The sequence below is a fragment of the Protomyctophum parallelum genome, assembly GCF_964188405.1.
Source record: "Protomyctophum parallelum genome assembly, chromosome: 8".
NCBI lineage: Eukaryota > Metazoa > Chordata > Actinopteri > Myctophiformes > Myctophidae > Protomyctophum > Protomyctophum parallelum.
In genome coordinates this window covers 22,881,312-22,906,557 of record NC_139703.1, presented here as the reverse complement: position 1 = coordinate 22,906,557, position 25,246 = coordinate 22,881,312, and the positions used below count along the sequence as shown (strand labels likewise).

Sequence of the window (25,246 nt, the reverse complement as noted above, 5' to 3'; positions counted from 1 at the left end):
TAGAAATGGCGTCTGCCAGCAGTCTGCTGTCTGATGAGAACTTCCTTTGTTCTATCTGTCTGGATGTGTTCACTGATCCAATCAGCACTCCATGTGGACACAACTACTGCAAAGCCTGTATCACACATTACTGGGACACTAGTGATTTGTGTCATTGTCCACTATGTAACAAAACCTTCTGTAATAGACCAGAATTCTCTGTTAATAAAGTCCTCTCTGAGATGGTTGATCAGTTCAGGAGTTCAAAACAATCCAGCACCAACCCAGAACCTGCTAAACCAGATGAAGTGTCCTGTGATTTCTGTACTGAGCCAAAGCTGAAGGCCCTGAAGTCTTGCCTGGTGTGTCTGGCCTCCTTCTGCGAGACTCACCTGGAGCCTCATCTGAGAGCCACAGCGTTTAAACGACACAAACTAATCAACCCTGTGAAGAACCTGGAAGACATTATGTGTCAGAAACATGATAGACCTCTGGAGCTGTTCTGTAAGACTGACCTTGTGTGTGTTTGTCAGTTCTGCACCCAGGCAGATCACAAGTCACATCAAATCGTATCTCTGAAAGAGGCATATGACGGGAAGAAGGCTGAGCTGGGAAAGACAGAGGCTGAAGTTCAGCTGATGATACGGGAGAGAGAAGTGAAGATTCTCAAAGTCGAACGCTCAGTAGTGCTCAGCTTTAAAGCTGCAGACAGAGAGATAGCAGACAGTGAGAAGGTCTTCACTGCTCTGATCAGTTGTATTGAGAGATGCCAGGTTGAGGTCAGGAATGTGATTGAAGAGAAGCAAAAATCAACAGAGAAACAGGCTGAAGGCTTCATCAAAGAGCTGCAACAGGAAATCACTCGGTTAGAGAAAAGAAGCTCTGAGCTGAAACAGCTCTCACACACTGAAGACCACATCCAACTTCTCCAGAACTTTAAACCCATCAACATCCCTGTACCCATCAAGGACTGGACAAAGGTCAGTGTCCATCCATCTTCATATGTGGGGGCTGTGGGTACAGTGTTGGATCAGCTGAAGAAGACAGTTAGTAAAGAGATGGAGAAGCATATTCGTGAGCAGTATCAACACGATCACGGCTCCCTCGGTTTACCACAAACCAAGCTGGGCCCTATATTTGATACCCTGGATCGTGAGCTGGGTAAGCTCATGTTCAAAGTGCCGGAACAGCCGCGGTGGCCAGAGGAGCTACAGCTGCAGGAGAGACAGAAGAACCTTGTCCGATATGTCTCGAAAACCATCCCCAAATGGAAAAACAAACATTTGTTTGTTTTTGGAACACAGTTCTTATTTGACACGATATAAGAAAAGTCTATGGGAATTCAGAATGGGGGAAAGAAAGCGACCCAGTGCTTAATAGAAATTTGCTTTGGGAACACTGGCATCTCAGTATTAGGCTACTTACAAACTTTCATCTCGATGTCCCTGGACATTCCTAAAAATTTCCCCAAATCAGCAGATCTACATGCATCATGTTGCAACATGTTGTAATTGACTGTATTAACAGTACACAGTTACAGTTTTACAATAATGTTGTTTTCAACCTTTATAGATCTGTTATTGTAGATATGATAAAGTATAGTGCTTAAAGGAGAATTCCATACTAAAAGGCTTTCTTACCTTTCTTTGTAGTTGTTACGTCCCCACCAAAGAGGTCCAGTTGTTATTTTGTGCAAAAGCTCCTTATTGGCTATTTCCCCTTCCATAAGCCCTCAATGAAATGCATTGAATTGAATGGGATGTATGGGGTGTTGTGCTAATTCGCTTATTTCCATCGCTCAAAATTATAATTGTTTTGTATATATCCTCTCTTCATAATGTAAATAATAACCCAAGCGGCACACTTTACTACTTCTTTCGATGGAAATAAGCGAATTAGCACAACACCCCATACATCCCATTCAATTCAATGCAATTCATTTAGGGCTTATGGAAGGGGAAATAGCCAATAAGGAGCTTTTGCACAAAATAACACCTGGACCTCTTTGGTGGGGACGTAACAACTACAAAGAAAGGTAAGAAAGCCTTCTAGCATGGAATTCTCCTTTAACAGTGGTAGGATCCAATGGAGTTAGGTGGTTTAGTCCGAAGCACTTTTTAATGTAAAGGCTGTTCAACAGCACTGATTTATTTAAAATATTGAGATAGTTGGTTTCTTCTGCCCGACAGCACCAAATTGTAAAACATACACAGACATAAAGGGTGTTTAATAGCATTGATTTATTAAAGTAAAATAAAAGCTTAAATATGGAGATAGGTTTGCGTCCGACAGTGACAATGACATCACACAACAATCTTCATGTTGGACTATTACTGGGCTTTGTTGAATTCTTGATTCTAATTGGTTAAATCGAGGGATTCTGTTCTACCTCTTGGTCTCCCTCGCTGTGGAAGGCAATAAAATCATTCAAATCAACATTTGTGTCAAATTGTAGATGTCTTTGTTAACAAGTAGCTGTTTAATGAGCAGGACCAATAATACCTGGAAGTTATGCGGGAAAGCCTACTCTTTTGAAGCCTACTTTCTAGCCTTCAAAAATTGCTATTTTTCAATAGCTAAAGCATAACATAATGCACCAAAAGGGGTTCCCGCCCAAAATGGGCTAGGCACCTCCTCCCCCCATGACCCCCCCCCCCCCAGTCTCTGTCCTTCCTGAAGGGTCGCTACATTATTAAAGAACATTAAGCGCACGAACATTGTAGGTGCACTGTACAGAAAGCTTGCATTATCCTATTTATCTGCAAAGTAGATCATAACTGTGTAGACATGTTATGAGCTACTTTCTGTCAAGAAAATTCTGTGCAGGTGATTATTTCTTTCCAAGTGTCAGAGTTTGGAAGCTCGTTTTCAACAACGCAATGTCCTGCTGCCTCCTGCATTATAGAAATAGGTGGTAGTACGTGGTAGCGGCCGTCAGGTTAAGTACGTGGTACACTTGTGCCGGATTTACAGTAGTAGGGGCCCCCGGGCTAGACAAAATGTCAGGGCCCCCTTCGGCCATGCAGTGTGCAATTTGGCTGCGTGGCCGAAAAAGAAAAATAGGGGTATTTTGGTTTAATTTTGGGGTACCCAGCCCCCAACAGACAGACAGACAAACAGACTAGTCGCTGTGCATGGCAGGCTTTACACTGGATCAGGCTTCCCACAGCATGGCACTGTCTCTACAGTGCAGACAGCAGAGCAGAAGCTCTCAATGTTTTAACCATAATACAACTAAATATACAACAAATCTCACTTGAATTGGAATGCATTTTTCAGTCTAATGCAGCCCACCCTAGACCAGTACAGTACAGTACAGTAGAGGGACCCCCACATGGTAACTCTGCCATCTCTCAACCGTTTCAGACGCAGGGCGGCTCGCCGGAACCGGCCCGGCCCCCTGGGTGCGGGGGGGGGGGGGGGTCTGGATGTTCCGGGGACCCCCACATCATTTCTCGACCGTTTTGGATGCGGGGTGGCTCGCCTGAAACGGGCCGGCACACTGGGATGGCGCGTTAAAAGTAGCAAACCCTTCCCTCGACATGAAAACGTTTGTGAACCACAGCAGAATGCTTTGTATTTACCTCTATTCTCCAGAAGTTGACCATGACCCCCTCACCTCAGTAGTTCCTCAAGGGAGTCAAGACCATGTGCACACACCCAGTGACCCAGTGTGTATTCTGTCCAACCTCTGTGCACACACGCAGTGACCCAGTGTGTATTCTGTCCAACCTCTGTGCACACATGCAGTGACCAGTGTGTATTCTGTCCAACCTCTGTGCACACATGCAGTGACCAGTGTGTATTCTCTCTCAGAACCAAGGACTTGGCAGTATAGATGTCCAGAACCTTCTTCATCGTCTAATCTGTGAAGTTAATGATAAATAACTACATGACTTCTCCAACACAGAACAGGTATTTTACTTTATACCTTCCCCAAATGTCCTATTCCCCAAATTACAAAAATAAATAAGTACCAACACTTAAAATAATACAAACTACAATATGGATTAATACATGAATGGTCGCATACAATAAAACACTTATTTAAATAATAATGCGCCACATAGATCCCGTAGATGGATGGCCATCAATTGCAATTAAATCAGATGATGAAACAATTCAGGGTTGGGGACAAAATTATGCACAAAATATGATCCAAATGTTCTGTGATTTGCATGCATTGTTCAGCAGTGATTTTCAACCAGTGGTCCAGGGACCACCAGTGGTCCTTGAGAGGGTTCCAGGTGGTCCCCAGCTAAATGATGGATAATTGGTACTCTTAAAAGGTCCATTTGGTTTCATTTTACACTCTCCAGGGTTAAATTATTGTTAAATATCTGCATTACTTAATTTACAATAAGTCTTACACAATTAGAGAATGTAGAAGAATTGTTATTTTGAACGTTAGCTGTATACTCTCCTAATGGCACCAACGTCAATCAATAAAGCATGGAATTGTGGACAAAATCTTATCCATGTTATGTACCTGGCCTAGGGGGTGCCACGATACACAACAAAAAACAGGGGAGACGCAGTTGACCAAATAAATAGAATTTATTAACTAAACAAAAATAGTAAATTAAGGAACAAAATCATGATTGAACAGATGAAGTGTGGAGATCAGTAGTCAGTGGTGTAGTGCGTGTATGCATGAGTGAGATGTATAGTGTGCGTGTTGTATGGATTAACATAAATGTTGAGAAGTGTGCATGGTGGAGTGCAGGAGGCAAATGAAAGGAACAGATCTGGGGAAGGACTGGGGAAGCAGGCATTTATAGGGCGTCGACACCCGGGCCCAGGTGCGAGCCACTTAGGCTGATCATCATGTCTAGCTCTGCTCCCCAATCCTATTGGATACAAAGAACATAGGTTACTATAGGGCAAACAGTAAACACAACATACCTAAACCAGACAACCTAAGAGTAATAACACACAATATAGGGAACCGTCACATCCAACAACAAGACATTTTAAGTCTTGGGTCTGAGAGGCTAAATGTCATCAAATGGTGGTCTGTGGCTCAAATGCAGAATAAACACTGGACCTTGATATGAAAAGGGTTGAAAATCACTGCTCTACACAGTTCCTGCTTCAATGAGAGGAGAGTGCCTGTCTGTCGTCGGCAGTATGCTCTGGATTTTCATAATTGCCTTTTCTCCCTGGCCTGTGCACACACACCCAGTGACCATTGTGTATCATCTCTCCAACCTCAACATCCTAGTCTCAGTACCATGAAGGACTTGGCGGTAGCGGTCAAAACCTCTCTGGGTTGTCTCAGACTGACAATTATTTAAATTAAGCAAAAAATAAAACAAATAGAAAAGCCACTATGCAGCGGCCTGCCAGCGGTCAGCTATGCAGCGGTCATATACCACAGCAATAGTCACCGAGTTGTTTTAACACTTGCAATTTCACTTTGTGAAGGGGTCCTTCTCAGCAAGCACAATGACGTCGTGATGACGTTACGATAACATCCTCCAGTGACGTTCAGGACTAAGCCAGATGACAGCTCATATGGGGATGATCTTCACGTCATTTCCAGGACGTCATAGGGCCTTTTTTTTACAGACATTTTGGGGGATAAGAAAGCCGTTTAGATGACGTTCCGCTCAAAGTCATCATGACGACTTTCAGTGACTTCTACGATTAGGCCTGCTCAACACGTCCAAATCGGCTGTGATCAACACGACGACTTTCAGTGACGTTCACGACTAGGCCATATCACAGCCCATATGGGGGATGATCTTTACGTCACTTCCGGGACGTCAACAGGACACCTAGACTCCTACCTGCCAACACCTGGTTTTAGCTGGGGACTCCTGCTAAACCTGTGTCATTATTGGCTCTGGGATTTCAATGTATCCTGAATTGCATCTAGCCTGCTGTGTTTCTGGGGAGGATCCCCAAACCCCCGTACCAAACTTAATTAATTTAACCCTAACGTTCAGATCCTTTTCTTCACCAATGTAAATCAGTGTGTATAATGTATTGTGACAGATGTTGGAGAGAGAACAAGCCTACAGTAGGCCTACTTGCACACGCACACCTACGTCTGGCTACAATTGTGAGAGACTGAATACGCTGACTGGCTACAGCAGGCGAAAACAGACTCACAGCAATTTTCCCCCATAAACTTTACTGTGAAAAACTAATCTAACAACAGCTTGTAAATCAACACAAATTAGTTGATAGTGGGATGGCAAATAATCAAATTTGAAATAACAACAATGAAAAATACATGATTTGACCAAAATTATAATTGCGAACGCAGTGAGCCACTTACTATGACAGCAAGGGCTGAATGTCTGTGTGTGTGTGTGTGTGTGTGTGTGTGTGTGTGTGTGTGTGTGTGTGTGTGTGTGTGTGTCACGCTGTTACACCACCCGCCCGCCACCAGAGGGCGCAGCTGTAGCACACACACACACACACACACACAGGGCGCAGCTGTAGCACACACACACACACACACACACACACACACACACACACACACACAACCACACACACACGAGCTGCGTTCGCTTCCCGCGTTTGCGCGTCTTACTTGTTATAACAATTTTGTTGTTATTACAGATTACGCCTGTAGGATGTATGTCACAGTAGTTGAAATAAGGTTATTCACCTGTGCAGGCTTCAACATAACAGTAGCAGCAGTGATGAGAAACTTTACATCCTTAGCTGTGTCAAACATAAGCATGGAAACATGAAAATGTCCACTTTCTGCATAAAACAAACACTTGCTGGTCAATGGACGGCCGCAGCACACCCTCTTCGCATCAACTCTGCAGTGAATGTGAAATAAAGAAAATGTGGCTTAATAAAATGTGGCTTATAATTGTCTAAAATGAACAACTGCTGGTGGAAGCTTGAGTGGACTAAACCAAAGTGCTCATATTTCCATTTATTTGCACGCCATGGATCACCATTTGATGGCATTTAGCCTCTCACACCTATATAAACTAAAGAATATTTTGATGTCGTTGGATAAGATTTTGTCCACAATTCCATGCTGTAGGCCTATTGATGTTGGTACCATTAGGAGAGATAACAGGCAAACGTTGAGAATAATAAGAATTATTTTACATTCTCTAATTGTGTAGACTTCTTGTAAATTATAATGCATATATGTTTAACAATATTTTAACTCTTGATAGTGTAAAATGAAACCAAATGGACTTGTTGGTTAAATGTCTCAGGAAGAGTTCGGGGGTTTCGAACGTGATTGTGAATGTGAACCGGGGACCACCACCCTGACCTGACCAGGACCACCATTGGGACGAATAGGCCTACGTGTTGTGAAGGGTGGATATAGCCTAATTACAGGGATCGTTCACTTTCCCCTTGAAATTCTAACTCCCCTTTTCTGAGAATTCTGACTTCCAGTAACTGACCCATTTTGCTAGAGCCCATGTCATTGTATACCTGTAAGGTGTAACCCGACGAGTTAGCTCATCCTGGGTTTGTGTTTCACAACATGTGCCTCTATCGTGACAGTCAGTGTGCACATGACAATGAGCTGATCCTCCATGTCTTTAATGCCACTGTACTTATGTAACACAAATACCAACAGGGATCACTTCCTCTTCTCGAGATCTTTGAGGAATTCCGACTTCTCAGTAGATCTATAGGCCGCTAACTGGCCTGTTTAGCTGTCCCAAAGGCACCCAAGGCACCAAAAATAATAGGAACTAATACCAAATGATGCTAAATAACAACTACACCATGGAAATAATACTAGTGATATACAAACAATACAGTGAGGATGGCTTCTAAGTTCTACAACCAGTTTTGTCATAAGTGGATCTCAGCCTACTACTACAAGGGAAGGAAGTTAAATGTGTTTACAATTACATACTGCATGATTGACTGTGGTTGTATATTAAAGTGCACTGAATACGCAAAAATAATAATCAAATGGATAATCTGTCTATCATCACTTGAGTCGTTATAAAAGTGGATAAACATATATATTTGTAACAACCACTGATAAAGATGGTGGTGTCTTTAATTCAACCACGCTTACCTAACAAATACACAGGGAAAAACAGGGATCACTTCCCCTTTGTTGAGATTCTAGCTCCCTTTTCGGATGAATTCTGACTTCTCAGCAGAGCTATCTGACCCATTTATTTTGCTTTTAAGCTCTGGGAATTGAATTGTGCGTGACACAATCCTGGCATCGAGTTTCATACACGTGCCTCTTTCTTGACAGTCTGTTGACATGATCGAAGTCGGTTGACGTGTCCATGATGAGCCAATGCTATTCTGTTGAATACTTGGTATTTGAAGTAGCTACCGCGCAAGCCTCCTCCAAAGTTTCTCAGAAATGAAACAAAATAATAGATAATATGATTTATTTTAATGATAAATAAAAAACATAGGTCTATTTAAAATAGCAAAGATGTGTATCAACAAAGTAAAGAAACACACAACACTAGCTGATGATGGTGCTGTCAGCATCACTTGGAGGCAACCCATCGATTGACTGATTGATTGATTGATTGATTGATCTTTTTTTTTTTTTCAGAGTAGAATGGGTACATTTCAAACGAAGCACAAAGTCAATACAAAAACTGCTACTTTGAGGACGAAACCATGAAAAGCACTAAGACATTAGGGTCCTCCATTTTCAATTCATCAGAACATTTAAAGATGCACAAATATACACTTCTATGAAAAACAGGAAATCATCATCAGGCCTAATGAAAGAAAAAAAAGGAAAAAACATGTACAGTATGGGAAAGAAAGGGGTCTGGGGACTTTTTACGGGGGCCAGTTTCAAATTGCAGCTGTCCGTATAGGTGCTCTTTGAGAGCGGTTTGTTTGTTGGCAGGGCATCCCACATTTTAGTGGCATAGGAGCTAAATGAATTGAATCCCTTGTTTGAGCCGAATCTGTGCTGCCTCCAGACCATGTGAACATGGTCATGAGATTTAAATAAACTAATGCCATCCCCCCACTTCTCTCACATCTACAATACTTTTTTGGCAAAAATATGTTTTTTGACTTGTCATTTACTTTTATGTATATATATATATATATTTTTTTTTTACTATACATTCTACAAATGTAGCCTATGCAGTGCATGTTTTTATTTATTTTATTTTGTTATGTTTTTTGTTGTTGTGGCTTTCGCCTTTATTTTATATTTTTTTATAGAGGGACAGTAGGCCGACAGGAATTGGGGGAGAGATGGGGGAGAGGCAAGGGCCGTCGGGATCGGGAGTCGAACCCGCGGCACACTGCCAGACTCGACTCGGGCCACCGGCCAAGGTGCCTGGACCGCTGAGCCACAGCCCAGGCCTGCAGTCCATGTTTTAATAGTAGCCTATGTATGCGTGTGGCACACGTACGTGCACGCAAATGCATGTGCATGTGTGCTCGCACATATCTTATAGGGCGTCCCCCCACTTCTAAAAGTAGCACCACAACACTGCTTTGAGGTGCTGTGGTACCAAGAGGTGCATGCATAGCCAAAGACACCTTATATGACGGCTCCAAGGTGTTTTTGTTGACCAGTGAGGAGATCCTGTACACTTAAAAATAAAAATAAAAATAAAATAAACGGCAAAAAGAGAAAAAGTCGTCCTTGGCCTGAAAAACATTGAAGGCCCATGGTTTAGAAGTGGTTAAAGTGGCAATTCTGTCAGGTGTAAAGGAGCAACTTGGACACTCAAGCATGAAGGAAGCATGAGTTCAAGTCCGTTGCTCTCCCCAGGTTGGTGGAGGGTGTGTAGAGCCCAGGATCACATTAGATAATTGACACAGGGGTGAAAAATGGGTTACAAAATCGTGGGATAAAAATTATAGGAAAAAATAAATAAATAAAGTGGCAATTTGTAACTTCATATGGTAGGCTAATGGCCCCCGTTTGTGTTCAGTTTTATTTTTATTTTTTATTTTTTTTTAGTTTGTTTTTGTTCTTCTGATAATGAGTCATATTCCAGATTGAGACAAGGCCTACATTCAGAGACAAAATGTCGGCTAAATGTAATTTATTCATTGAAGACGTTGTTGGAAAAGCCATTAATATTTCTGACCACTAGATGGCATCATGGCACAATAAATGAAAATGCATTGCCGAGTTCAGAGGAGAACCACGTTTCACTTGATAGCAGAACTACATAAGCTCAGTCACAACACGTGTTGCAAATCAACTCGTTGTACAACAGATAGATTGGCTCAAATTGTTTCGTAAATCTCCAAAGTAGGCTAACTAACGTTTTCAAATGATTATAGTGGACTAAAAGTACAATATTTGATTGATTGATTGATTGAAAATATTATTCAGTGTATGGGTACATTTCAAACTAAAGCAGAAGTCAATACAAATACTGCTACGAGGATGAAACCAGAAACGTTGGCTACTTGACTACATCAGAGTCGTCCATTTTCAATTCATTCAGAACATTTAAATAGGTACAAATATGCACTTCTATGTGCCTTTGACTTTGAGATGTAGTGGAGTAGAAGTAAAATTATTGAAAATTGGAAGTAGGCTACTCCAGTAAAGTAAGTACTTTTTAGTAGCCTATGTGAGTAAATGTTACGTCACTGGAGGTATGCAAGTCACATTGGAAACTGGGCTGGCCGTCAGGTGATGTTGAGTAATTCAATAAGTCGGCCAAGGTTGTCCTATAGAGCCAAGGTCATTGATACCAATCTGGACTTTTTCCTCCCTGAGTCCCTGGTGACCCCATTAAAATGCAAAGGCTGTTGCGAGATACAACCCAATGAATATGGGAGCAATTCATTCTGACGTCAACAAAACGGTTCACCATATGTCAAATAGCTACCGTATACCCTCAAGATTTTCTTTGTATTATTATTATTATTATTATGAATTGATGTATAATAACAACATATATTATTATTTATTATTATTTTAATTATTGTTATTGATGATGTTGTCAATTACAAATTAAGCTGAATACTGGATTCATGCTTAATTCCCCAAATTCTAAAATTGACAAAACTCCCTGCATCAACTGATGGCATGTCTTTGCTGCTACCACGTGCAGAAAAGCAGATCTGAACAAATTCATCCCATGCTCATCTGTACACTTTCTGCACTGATATTGCCATAGCTTGCAATACCCCCGACGACCTACAGGCGCATGCAATTTATGTAACTTAAAGGGGTAGTTCAGATTTTTTTTAACTTAAGCTGTATGAAATACTTGCCATTAATATTGTGGTTGCAACTGTATTAATTGATTGCCCGAGTTCCGTGGTGAGAGTTCTGCTCTGGTTTTGGTCAATATTAAGTAGCTAGTTCCGGTCATTTTGTGGGGGGCACTGGAGCCACGCATTAAAAGTAAATTAATCCACAAAACTAACGTCATTTGTATTGTTGACCTATTTCTAAAATATTAGCGCAACTTTCGTTCAACTTTGACCCCTCTATCACATGGAACAATTTTTTTTGGGAGTAGTGATATGGACACAAAAAACATAGTTCCGTGTGATAGAGGAAATGAATGAAAGTTGCACTAATATTTTAGAACTAGGTCAAAGATATGATTAGTTTTGTGGATTAATTTACTTTTAATGCGTGGCCCCCTGTGCCCCCCCACAAAATGACTGGAACTACTTAATATTTCACCAAAACCAGAGCAGAACTCTAATCACTTTAATGGCAAGTATTTCATACAGCTTAAATTAAAAAAATCTGAACTATCCCTTTAAATAGCATTTTATGTAGACATAGCACTCTATTGTATTCGCATAGTTTCATTACTGTACATAGATTAGGTTCTTAGCTTACGTACATATGATTCATGATGACTATTTTTATGTATTTGCTGTATTACCATGTTTCTGTTCTTGCTTACTGTAATTCGCTCTGGATTAAGAGCGTCTGCTATAAATGCCTAAATTGTAAATTGATATGTCACTTGTATTATTATACACACACACACACACACACACACACACACACACACACACACACACACACACACACACACACACACACACACACACACACACACACACACACACACACACACACATATATAGCACTGATATGTAATTGATGGCTGTGTGGCCTGTGGCCGAGAGTAGCCCTTAATGTTTTAAAATGTATATTTAAGATGACATTCATACTTGCTGTCAAAATCAAGAACATTTTCTTTATTACCGCCCCACTTCTAGATGGCTCTCTCAAGCCCTCGAATGTGATTGGCTGGTGGCTGCTGTTGCTAGGTTACCGCTCAACGTGACAAATGAGACGCACAACATGTACAAAGAAAGTTTCAATATAATCTGGATTTAATAATGGTACTCTATGGTATACAATAGAACATTTACAAAATATACACAAGGTGATGCAATTCATTAACAATAATACATTTGTTGTTTATATAACATATTTTCAAATAAAAAGTGTATACTCGGGGAGCACTGGTTTGAATGCTGCCGCTGCTTTTGTGTTGTTGTTGCAATAATTATAGCATACTATGCATCGTCAATTACGTTGACAACCCATACATTCAGTATAACCAAAAGCCAGCTTCATATAGATATCCAAGAATCTGCAAAAAATAATGGCATAAGAAAAAAGAAAAAAAAAGATAATATACACATTATGTACAACTGAACACAGTTATCATTTAGCCCATGATAGAACCCATGGTCTAAAATGACCAATAATTTCTCCCTGATTACTGTATACAAATAACAATGCATCATACTTTTCCGTTTGTAAAAAAAAAGAAAGAACAATGGGTATACATTTCTCAATAATCCCAAATGGGGGGAGTTTTTCATAATGATTTCCCAAACATAACATGTTTGGAAAATATAGCTTCAGTAATTTCAACAGTGCATATACACATAAACCATTGTTCTCAACGGTGTTAGACATTTCTACCGCTCTATGTACAGTATAATAAACAAATCTGCGAGGTTTTCTTGATGCCTGAAATGTGTGTGTTTAATTCTTATAGCATGAACATAACGTGTGTTTTACTGTATATAGCGAGAATGTCATTGCGGGTGAATCGGCATAACTTATTGTCAATTCCCTTTTTTTTGCCGTGCCCCACTAGAAGCTTCCGTCGCCCTGCTCGGACCGAGTGACTGTGACTGATGCTGAAGAACAAAGCAGAGTGAGGAATGAGAGAGGAAGAAACACGCTCTCTTTCTTTTTTCAGGATGGTCAGTCGGTGTCACCGGCGATCAGCGGCGGGCAGACCAGTCTTGTGTGGTTTTGGATGTCACCTCAAGGAGAACACAGTACAGAGGAGAGAACCACGGGACTTCTCAAACAGAGTCAGAAATACTGGAAGCAGTGAGTGTTTTGTTTTGTCTTTTGCCCCGAGAACCTTCCATCAGTTTAGCCCGGGACAGGTAGCCTATCTACGGGCCCCCTGCACGCGGGGAGGAGTGGGGGGGGGGCTGGCTGGCTGCACGTTGCCGTGCGGTACAACCCTCTGATGGCGTTTCTGGCGTTTTGTCCCTTTCAATCTCGGAACCATCATCATCTCCCTGAACACTGTCTGTCACACAGAGGCCGGTCGGTGACTGACCAGCCACCGGCGAGGGCTTTGAGTGACCCGGGCAGGGAGAGGCCGGACGGGGCCCTGGTGACGATGTCCGCTGTGGTCGTCCGGTCCAGTCCAGGCTATGGGCTGGCACCCCCGAAACGTTCACGGGTCGATGCGGAACGCCAGCAGCTTGTCGGAGTGCTGGTTGTTGAGCGTGCGCAGGTCGGGCAGGCGCAGCAGCAGCTTGGGGAACAGGGTGCTGTCGTCGGGGCGACGGCGCATGATCAGAGAGCGCAGCGCTTTGATCAGGTTCTCCTGCAGCTGCTCCACCGCCTCCACCTCCACGATGCCGGAGCGATCTGAAACGAAACGAGGCGAAGGGAACGTTAGATGAGGCTCAGGAATGAGGGAACTGTAGCAATGTATGGGTCTTTTTTTTTTTTTACATTATAGGGTCTTGGTTTATACGTATGATCCTAATTCTTACCGGCAGACACCAGCACCACGGCCATGAACAGCGCCATCTCGTCGGGCTCCAGCCCCAGCAGGCCCAGCTTCTCGCTGAAGTCGAACATGGCGTCCAGCAGCACGCCCATGCCCAGGGCCCGGAGTGACGCCAGAGAGTACGTCTGCCCGTTTAGGAACGTCACGCTCCTCTCCTTGGTGTCGAACAGCGAGCAGAACCTCACCATGAGGACCTGGAAGGTGCCCGACTTGAGCAGCATGACCTGGTCGTGCTGGCTGAGGCTCTGGAAGCCCGGGATGCTCTTGGCGAACTCCACCACCTCCTTGACGGCCGGCGTGAAGCACTGGGAGAAGGACTCCCACACCTCCTGGCTGGAGCGGCTGGCGGGAGCCACGGGACACGCGTTGAGAGGACACGCCAACACTTTGGCTCCGCCGCTTAACTTCCAGGGACAGGAATTCTGGTTCTGGTAACCGGAGGAGACCGGGAAGCTGCCGGAGGAGGAAGACGGAGAGGAGGATAGGCTGTGCCCGGTGACGGGACAGTGTTGCTGGCTGGAGGAAGAGGATGGCACGTAGGCGTTGTACCTAAGGAAAAAAGTCGATGATTAATTAATGACTTAATTGTGTTTTCTTGGCATTGAACATTGGAACGTTACAATTTGGTATTTCTGTTTGCCTTTTAGGCTTTCGTAATCACAGGCCTAGTCGTACCTGGCGTTGTCAACATGGTTGTTGTTGTTGCTGTTGTTGTTGTTCCCCATGGGGCAGCGCTGCTGCTGCGCGTGGCTGTAGCCGGACGTGGCGTTAGCGATGGACTGCTGGCAGCCTTGTTGAGGCGCCGCCACGCGCGAGAAGGCCTGCGCTTCCTGCTGCTGCATGCTGCCGCTGTTCTGGAACGCGTGGTTGTTGTTGATGTTGGCAGCCATCTTGGGAGGCTTCTGGTCGCAGTCGTCGTCCACGAAGCCATAGACTGCGGAGGTTACGTCGCTCAGCGGGGCGGCGGGGCTGCAGGGCGCGTCGGCGGGGGGAGGCGACGCCTCCATGTCCATGGGCGAAGACGACGCCGCCTCGTTGAGGCTGTTCATGTAGCTCTGCATCTCGTCCAGCAGACGCTGCTTCTCGCGCTTGGGGATGCGTCCAAAACGCACGGCTGGAGAAGAAGAACAAACAAACGAGGGGGGAATGTTATAGCGACTGCTTGTGACTGTGTCTTAAGTTAAGCATGAGAGAGGACAATCGGTTATATCAGACATGAACTCATCAACACATGCCGAACAGCCGGCCCGAGAAGGCAGTCCATGCTGCAAATGTCAACATGTGACATGTCTCCAACTGTCAGCGTGTGGATTACTCATCTCCAAAATCTGTCTACTCTCTCCTCTCTCTTTCTCTCTCTGGATACTCTGTCTCAATACAACAGACCCCCCCACCCCACCACCTCTCCTCGATTGACTCCAATCTTCTCCAATCTCCCCTTTCAGCCTTTTCACCGTTTCTGATTGCACCTTGTGTGGAGGTCCTATTTATACAATCTTGCTCCTGTATCTTTTTGGTAGAGCACTCTCTCTCTCTCTCTCAGTCTCTCTCTCTCTCTCTCGCTGTGCAAGTAGGTTAGTGGGTCAGCCCACTGCAGTGAAACACGACATCATCGCTTCGTCGAGAGAAGTGGAAAGGTCAGGAAGGTAAGAACATTCAGAAGGTAGACGAGTTGACCAGTGAAGTGAGAACTGAAGAGGGCGATCAGTATCAGTTCACACGTGGACGGATAGCAAAATGACGGCTGAAGGAAAACACTGGTAAATGAATTGATCGATGAATCTGTGGTCGGGGGGTGTAGGATAACATCATCATGTTCGCTAAACGCTTGCTTGGCGATCCCTATTTTAAGCGTGTCGTTATAGACGAAGTTGCGTTGCGGTGCGATGTGTTCTGAGCTATTTTTGTAGAATATGTATAAGTGGTTAAAGAATAAACATGTATAATGCGTTTGGTATGGTAAATACTCCCAATGAAAAAGAATATGATGAATTAGCAGGTGTTTTTTTTTTCCCTTCTGCCTTTTTTGGGTCATCTAAAAATGTTTGCTCCAGAAAGGCAGATGATTTATTACCACCTAGTTTAGTCAGATCCCAGGAGACTAAAGTCCAGCCGGGACATAAAGTAGTGCAAGCAGATGGGCGGCATTGACTTTTTCTAATTTTATTATCAACTAGGTTCTTATGATTAACCATGACAGAATTGCATTATAGAAGAACGCTGCTCGGCAAATAGCTCCCTGTAAGAAGTCAGTGCAGTAAAAAAAAAAGAAATAATAAGGCATGAAAGCACATTAGGCTGGACAGACACATGGGGTCATCAACAGCACTCGTGTCCCAATTTCCCAAAATACACTGTATTTGTCACAGTTTTCTCCATGACTGATGACTACTGGGACTCCCGGGCTCCGCTTGTCATAAATCAGACGACAGGGCAGGGCAAGGGGAGGAAGGAGAGAGGGAAGAGAAGAGAAGAGAAGAGAAGAGAAGAGAAGAGAAGAGAAGAGAAGAGAAGAGAAGAGAAGAGAAGAGAAGAGAAGAGAAGAGAAGAGAAGAGAAGAGAAGAGAAGAGAAGAGAAGAGAAGAGAAGAGAAGAGAAGAGAAGAGAAGAGAAGAGAAGAGAAGAGGATGGAAACATAATAGATACATAATGACGTGAGAGGGAGAGAGATAAACCTCATCTAGACGTTTCCCCTGGTCAGGATGATTTGTGGCACCAACACTACCATAAGGATATTATTTTTGCCACAAACAAAATGTCAACCAGAAATCGAGAAGCGTAGCTATGACAAAACACTGACACTAAATCTCATCTATACGCTAGTTAGATAAATGAGCATGCTTGACCAGAACTGACCCTACAAATCGCTGAGAATAACCAGAGGTCATACGGTTTGAATACCATATGACTGTATGCAATTTGACTTCAGCGCTCAGCTGACATATCGGTGGGTTGTGTGTGTCGTCGTGGCATGCCTGCGGAGCCGCGTGCCACGAATAGCAGATCTATAAGTTCACGGCCACGTCGCATCAGGACGCGTCGTGAGCTTGTAGCTCGGGCATGTGACTATACGCCATGCAACGAGAGTATGGAAAGCAGGGGGGCCGTGCGGACTCACCATCTCGGGACATGCCCACGGAGAGGCACTTCTTGAAGCGGCAGTGCTGGCAGCGGTTTCGGTTCATGCGCATGATCAGGCAGTTCTCGTTCTTCACGCACATCTTGTAGTGGATGTTCTGCTGAATGCTGCGCCTGAAGAAGCCCTTGCAGCCCTCGCAGGCGTGCACCCCGTAGTGGAAGCCGGAAGCGATGTCGCCGCAGACCTTACACAGTAGCACCATGCCTCCGGTTTCTACGAAGGGACAGAAGATAGCGTTTAGATGTTTAGAAGACTTACAATAGAAGGTACATTACCGGCACCATGCCTTATTGTGGAAAACAATACACAGTATGACTTCTAGGAGCTACTGCACTTACTGGTGAACGTTCCGGTGAACCCACAGGGTCTCTTGGCCACGATGGGGTGGCTGTAGGCGGCCGCGGTGATCTGGGCCACGGCGGGGGCCACGCTGTTCACCTCGGGGAACTGGAAGACCCGTTTCGGGGAGGGCGGCGTTCTCGCCCTCTTCATGGATCCCATGTCCTGGAAGGGGCCGGATTCCGGGGAGGAGGGCTGGGAGTGGGCGGAGCCGGGCGACTGGGTCTGGTAGCCGCTGGACGGGCTGCCAGGGCTGGGGCTGGCGCTGCCCGATGACCCCGCGTACAGGATGACACCACCTGGTGGCGAGACAAGAGAGACACACAGCGAGAGTTTAGCATTGGAGATATCTATAGGTCCGTGTTGAAATTCACAAGCAGAATGAATGTATAGGTCACGATCTGAAGTGAAATGTTGAGCAACGCTCTAGTTGACTTGATGAGATTACTTGTCTGAGTTTCCATCTATCTTCGCAAACACAAATAGGGCTGCACGTGTACGAGCAAGCAGCCACACACACACACACACACACACACACACACACACACACACACACACACACACACACACACACACACACACACACACAACACAAGATCCACTCACATGTCCATCATGTCAACAAACAGTTTCTTTGAATACTCAACAGACTGGTTATATGCCTTTTGTAAAACAATTATAAAAATGATAAACAATGCTTGAATACAACTATTATTATTATTATTATTATTATTATTACAATTGTTAGTTAAGACTTATCCCTATTATAATATTCTAAAAATAAAACATCCATGTATTTCCATCCCACCCATTCATTGTGCTGCATGTGAAACAAGGCCGTTCCCTTTCAGGATGTGAACTGGGGGAAATGTCTCATTACGTCGCTCCTGAACACGCGACCCATCCCTCTTTTATGCAGATGGCGTGTGTTCCCTGCGCGAGTTGAGCGACTGCCCCTCACGTGTAGCGGAGCCGGCTGCCTCTGCCTGCACTGTGTTCTCACTGTGCTGTGCTGCCTGGCCAGGGACCTATTTACTTAACCCAGTGCAGATACTCAAGTAGAAAGGCCTAAAGAATGTATTCTGAGTGCACGTTTTGAGGTTAACTTTTCATTCTACTCCACACACTACTCGTTTTAGAAACTAATTGACACGTTTCGGAGATAAAACAAAGTGAAATGAGACATTCATACTAGAGTACTAGAGTACTTTTACTTTGTTGGTATATTTTGATGCCACTACATTTGTACTTGAACAGTAAGTTGTAAGAGTGTTTTTTTTTATTTATAATGTAGTATTTTTTACTTTATGTAAAGAAAATAATCAGCGTATCTTAAAACAGTAAGAATGTTTTTTTTATATTGTAGTATTTCTACTTTAAGTAAAGAAAATAATCTGAGTAGCCTAGCCTACTTCTTCCTTCCCAACACAGTGAGAGAGGAGTGAGTGTAGGATAGTGTATGGCTGTTGGCCCGTGGACCGACCAACCAACCGAACGACCGCTCCCTCCCTCCCTCGAGTCTGACAGAGCCACCTGACCGAGCGCTCACATGGACTGCTGACACACTTCCCAGCCCAGCCCGCCCCAACACAAGGCTGTGTGTGCTACCGCTCAGCCCAGCCCTCCCCAACACAAGACAGTGTTCCTGCCGCTCTGCTGCAGTCCCGTGGCGTAGCGCGCCGCGGCATAGCACAACAACAGCAGCAGTACAATAACAGGCAGTAAAGAGATGGAGATCACGTTGGTTTTAAAAGCTTTGGGTACAAGAGGCGAAGGCAGGACACACAGGAGGGAGGGAGGGAGGTGGGGGTGGAGGGAGGGTACTGTACAGTTTACATTCCTAACAGTCATCGCCGGAAACTCGCTGTGGGTTGGAACAGTCACGTTGTCCATGTTCTTATTGGTGCTATTTTTTCCTCTCCTTTTTTTTCGACACAAAGATATGTTATGCTTTTGGGGTTGTTAAAAGTAGCTCAAAGGAAGCACGTCTACATCCAAGGGAAACCGGTGTGGTGTTTCTAAAAATATATCACTTCCCTGCCGACGATTAAAAGCCCCCAAAATTAGGAATTATAGAACATTACATAGCCTGTTAATGACGGCGTTGGGCACAAATAACTAAATGTAGCCTACAAGTTTGCAGGTTTTTATTTTATTTTTTGGATGTTTCTATGTTTTCTGATTTATTTAGTTTATAATTACATGAATTGAAAATGTAATATGCAATGATATGGCATTTTCTTGGCAGAACATGCAAAATGGTAGTTGTTAGACAGGTTGCGGTGCTTGCCACATTTTTTGCTGTATATAGGTCAAGGCATTTATATTATTTTTAGTAAAAATGTCAGAGGCAACTGGCAATTGTATTATCACAAGTAACAGTATAATATAAGTTTGTCTGGGAATATTATCTCTCCCCCCTCTGTCTCAAGGACGTGAGAGAAAACCTCCCTCTGACTCTGCTGCTGTTTCTCTCTCCTTGAGAAAAACACGTGCTGCGTTTCTGTTTAGCCTAATGCCACGGGACACGTGTTGTCAGAGAACGGAACGGACTGCAAAGCCCCTGGAGCAGCTCGTTTATCTGACAGGTCTGACTTTAATCCGCTCCCCACCCCCCACCCCGCATGCGGAAACACATGCAGCACATTTGAATGCTTTATTTGAATTAATCCACTCAATTCAGTTAGCATATGATTCAATTCATTAGCCTACAGAAGGAACAAGGAGTATGTCTTCCCCTTCGTGGAGCATGGGCTAACTATCACAGTAACGATTGATGGAATCTATCTCGCTGTGGAGGTGTTTGACACATACATGCACACACGTGCATGGCGAGGGTGTCGAGTTGCGTCTACGACGTCGCTGAAAGGCGAGACCGTAGGTCCATGACGACCCGCCGCGTCCACCCACGGCGGTGTCACGTATCACCATCCTAAGTGTCAGTGTCACACAATCCCCACGCCCATGTCCATTGTCACGGCCCTTCCCTTCCCTGGCCTGCATGCATACATGTGTACTGTTTAAAGTTGCCAGTGACTCACTCTCTCTCTCTCTCTCTCGTACACCGTTTCCAAGAATCTGGGCTGAGCAGCTGCCAGACCCTCAGCTCTAGGAAAAGCACAGCTCTAGGAAAAGCCCAACCCTTGTAGCCCGTGTAGTCAGAGCAGGCACAGGTTACAACATGTGACCCGTAGGGGCCAACGAGGGTCACACAGCAACCACTGAACATAACTAAACACTGGTGGCCACTCCTCCCGGCATGCATGTGTGCCCCCCCCCCCCCCCCATACACACACATGTAGAGCCAGATGGCAGACGTGTGACGTATGTGGACTCAATACTCCATATGTCTGGAGTGAGAGAGAGAGAGACGCCCCTTCTGAACTTGTAGGGAGTCTCGTCGTACTACTTTGTATGGCTCTACTGTATGTATGACCCCCTTCTGTGCACACGTGACACACGTACATACATGTCATGTCAGGTCTCATGTCATGAGGCTAGCCCTAATGCATGCAGCTGTTTAAGTTTCCTGCTTTGCCCCCCCCCCCCCCCCCCCCCCCCCCGCGCCCTGCCCCGCGCAAAAAACAACAAACCAGAAGAGGACGTGCAGGCCATTTCATTTCGAAACAAGTTTTGAAAGCGATCTCGGCAAGGGAGCACAAACTCGGTCATAGTGGAAATGCTATCCGTACTTCGTCCAAATCAAGTGTGCACTTTTTATTTGGCGTGGTAAGTAGGCTGGGCATCTATCACGCTGGCTGGTTAGAAGCACACACTGTACCGCTCGGGTGTCGGCCTCACCCCGAGATAACACCATGGCCCTCTCTCTCTCTCTCTCTCGCGCCAATGTCACCTGGAATCGTGTGGCCTTCATTATAATAAAATGCACTGCATTGCTCCAGTTATGACAAATGCAGTTATCATTCCACACGTGATCGTCGTGGCCCAAGAACCTCAGAAAGGAACGGCCAAAGGAACGGCCAAAGAAAACATAGTGGAGATGACTGACTGGCTGCCTATGTTTTTACAACACTCATTCATCTATTCTAGGTCACAAGATTGCTCCTTCTTGGAACAGCATACTACTTATAGATGGTGATTGGGGCCACACTGCTCCTACAAGTTAAATATTACATATATACTACGAATTATTTTGCCATTGTAAACTGTGTACACGCCCTTACAGATGTTACATAGTGTAGTCAGCATTCTTTGTGACTAGTGGAATTGACTAATATCACTGCATAGCAGCCGTCAACGTTCACATCCAATCTTGTGAAATTTAACAATTTAATTGTCGTTTGGCAGTGAAAGTTTACAGATCTGTAATGAAAACTGCCAGCTCTCTGCTAGTGAACTATTGTAATGGTGCTGATCGGATTTCATGTCATGTAACTGAAAATTCCAAATTCGAAAATGTACGTCCCAAGAGGCTGATAGAACCTATAAATAGCCTACAAGTAATTTTAGTCTGTATTGCATACAATGTTTTACAACTTCAATAGTGTAACCTAAACAAATTGATATAGTCTCTGTTGGATGTTGAAATATTTCTAGCCAGTGTAATTCTGTATCATATTTAGCCTATGTAGGCGATATAAGTATAGCTACATGATACGTGTGTGTGCCTACATGTGTCATATACATATTAAATTAATGTTAATTTAAATGTTATTTTCATTTTTAATGTTAATTTCATTAATGTAATCATGAAATGATTGTGCTTGCACTCAGTGACTTTAATCATTAGCAATGTTAGTGTTTTGTGAACGGCAGACCATGGGTTCTAAAAACCCACCTGACCCACTGACTGGCCAAAGCTCTATGTCGCAGGAATCCCCGTGCAAGCCTGAGAGCTTTGCAGCATGAGACCCTGAGAAGAAAGATAGATAGAGAGAGAGACACCAGAGTGATGCAGAGAGAGAGAGAGAGAGGGGAAACAAGGGGGTGGGCGGAGCGGGAGTGCCTGCCTGCTTGGGAATCACGCGCAGCACGTGGATGCCGAGGCTCATGCACGTGCTGCTGTGTTCTGTACTCTGTGCTGTGCTGCCTGGAAGCTGCAGTGAAGTCCTGTCCTAGTGTCCTGCTAATGTAATGTAATGTGGGCCATGCAAGAAAGACAGCACTGTTGCTATGCCAAGATGATGGTGTACACTACAGGGCGTTGGAGGAGAAAAAAACATTAACTATCTAATGATATCATCAATATCACTCCTATATTGTTTAATTAGAGCCCACTATACTACATGCCAATGCCCATGACAAATTGACATTGCTAAGGCTATATATGATCCACTGTGAATAATTAATGTTAAGCACAACTTTATAACAAATCACCAACAAGGTGAAAAACTATAGGGTAAGGTAGCATTATCACCTGGAATGAATATATCAGGCATCATTAGTGATATAGAGGCTAATAATTGGGCTATTAAAATAGATTTATAGGTTATGAGTCATCATGCATTTTACTCCTCCAACAGAAGGCTGACCTTCAAAGTCGTGCCCGGCCCCAGCAGCATGAAAGAACCAACGGCACGTTTTTCTTTTCTTTCTTCTTATTTTGACTCACATTTATTAGAAGTGGGCGTGACAGCATGTCAAGCCCACTTTGACATGCCCACGAAGCACGTGTGTGCGTGTGAGAAGTGGACTACTAGTAGCTAATCTCTAGACAGTGTGTGTGTGTGTGTGTGTGGGGGGGGGGGAGGGGGGGGGGTGACCTTTGCAACTGACACAATCTCCACCGACTTCAAAACACTTGACAGATAAAGCACGCGTACACGTGACGTGATTACAAAAGCACTAATAATAATAGGAGAATATTGATGATGACCTAGTAATAATTTAGGTCACTAATAACTTAACTGTACTAAGCCACAAGTGGATTTAAACTAAAAACGTAATTACGAGAAGAAAAGTTTAATTAATAGGCTATACATGTGACTGTGACTGACTTTCAATTGTAGTGTGCACTTTACATGTTGCATGTATGAGACCGGACTGAGTGAGTGCACCTCGGGTCATGCTTCACGTGAGTGTGTGTTGACATGCAGCGGAGTCGGAAAGTCTGGGAGGGAGGGGGTTCTGGGGGGGACACACCACCCCATTCCACCACCCACTCCCACTCAAAGAACACTGTGTAGTGCGTGTGTGTGACGTGTAAGCAGCAGCAGACAAATGTACTGGCGACTGTCCAAGTGCTAATAGCCTACTGGAAGTTATGACGAGTCACTGTGGCTGCTTTGCATAGAGGTACAGTGGGTGGGTGAATATAAACTACATTCACATTCATTCAACCCAAGGCTATACACAAAACGCATATATTCCATTCATTACACACACACACACACACACACACACACACACACACACACACACACACACACACACACACACACACACACACACACACACACACACGTTGTATGGACTAGATCACCAGTCAGAATGGCTGATATCCCAGCAGTCATTGCTCGTACAATTTATTTCTACCTCTACATACATGTATGGAACATCAGACTATATGCATTTTTATTATGCGTTTTTATATATGTTAGTGTGTTAATTGATGTTGGTAAAAGTACAATCACAATATAACTTTACATTTTTAAACTCTTGTTGTTTTCCAATAATGGTCTTGCATTGATTTTTGGTTTTTCTTTACAACAAATAATTAAAGAAAAATACAACAATAATATTCATATATAGCCTAATAATAGCATGACAATATAGGCTAATTGTTAATGCTGTTAAGGCTAACACTATAATAATATGCTAATCATGTTGAGTCAGACTTCCATGATTTGTAATCCAATACACATGTAGCACCACCAGCCGAATCAATAACCTGAAAAATGATCCGCTTATCTGAGGCTGGTGTACAGTTCAGTTCTGACCCAGACTTAAACGTATTACATTGAAACGATCACGTTATTATATCCATGACGAACATAATTCTCACATAATTTGAAATAAATTATAAACTGACACTTAATTGTTCCATTCATTCTTTGTAGCAGTGCACTGAAATGCACATGTCAGTCATCAATCATTCATGCGCAAAAAGCACAAATAATACACATTGCATGCAGATCAAGTCAAAACACGCACAAACAAAGAATACTTAAGTTATATTTATGTTTACCTGGGCTGGAGTCCATGTCTGCGTCGGTTCTGTGGTCGTATGTCTCTGAGGATATTCTGTGATCAATCACTGGAGTCATGAACCGCCGGGGCTCAGAGTACAGAGAGAAGAATCCCCCAAAATGTGTATCAACTATAGTGAACCAACCCGGTCAAGAACAAAAAGGCAATATTAAATGGAAAAGGAAGATTGCGCAAAATCGAGCAAATCTGTTCAAAAGTCCTCGCACCTGGCTAAAATGCCTATAGTATAATAATATCAATACAAAAATATATCCTCCGTAGCGCGGTTTAAATGCGATCCTTGGCTGCTCGTGTTGTCTGTGCGACTGACTGAGATCTAATGATGTCTTTATGACTGGAGCGAATAGTATAGCGGCTTCTCGGAATTAGGAAGAGAGAATAAAGTTCCATTCAACACATCATCATCAGGGGTTGTGGTGCCACTAGAGCAGAGTGTGTCACACACAGATCTACGTTAAACACACCCACCGTCACACGCGCGCCGCCCACGCACGCGAACCAGCACGTTTTCAGGTGTCTATGAAATGTGACCAGCTCTGCCCTCCTTTTTCCTTTTCTTTTTTTCCCCTCTTCTCCTTGCCCCTTCAACCTCTGTTTGTTTTCCTACTGACTGACTGGAGCT

General features: G+C 43.9%; 2 protein-coding genes across 2 annotated transcripts; one reads left to right on the top strand and one right to left on the bottom strand.

The window, feature by feature from the left end:
- On the top strand, positions 1-13,280 carry LOC310862952 (E3 ubiquitin-protein ligase TRIM47-like; the record flags this gene model as incomplete). The annotated part of the gene is made up of 2 exons (XM_083771074.1): positions 1-1,217; positions 13,035-13,280. The coding sequence occupies exons 1-2, from the start codon at positions 6-8 to the stop codon at positions 13,278-13,280; spliced, it is 1,458 nt and encodes a 485-aa protein (XP_083627200.1). The 5' UTR covers positions 1-5.
- LOC310863431 (nuclear receptor subfamily 1 group D member 2-like) lies at positions 12,233-25,246 on the bottom strand. Its single transcript, XM_083771756.1, has 6 exons — positions 24,602-25,246; positions 17,454-17,753; positions 17,095-17,328; positions 14,652-15,090; positions 13,960-14,525; positions 12,233-13,831 (listed from the first exon to the last, which is right to left on the bottom strand). The coding sequence occupies exons 1-6, from the start codon at positions 24,678-24,680 to the stop codon at positions 13,635-13,637; spliced, it is 1,815 nt and encodes a 604-aa protein (XP_083627882.1). The 5' UTR covers positions 24,681-25,246; the 3' UTR covers positions 12,233-13,634.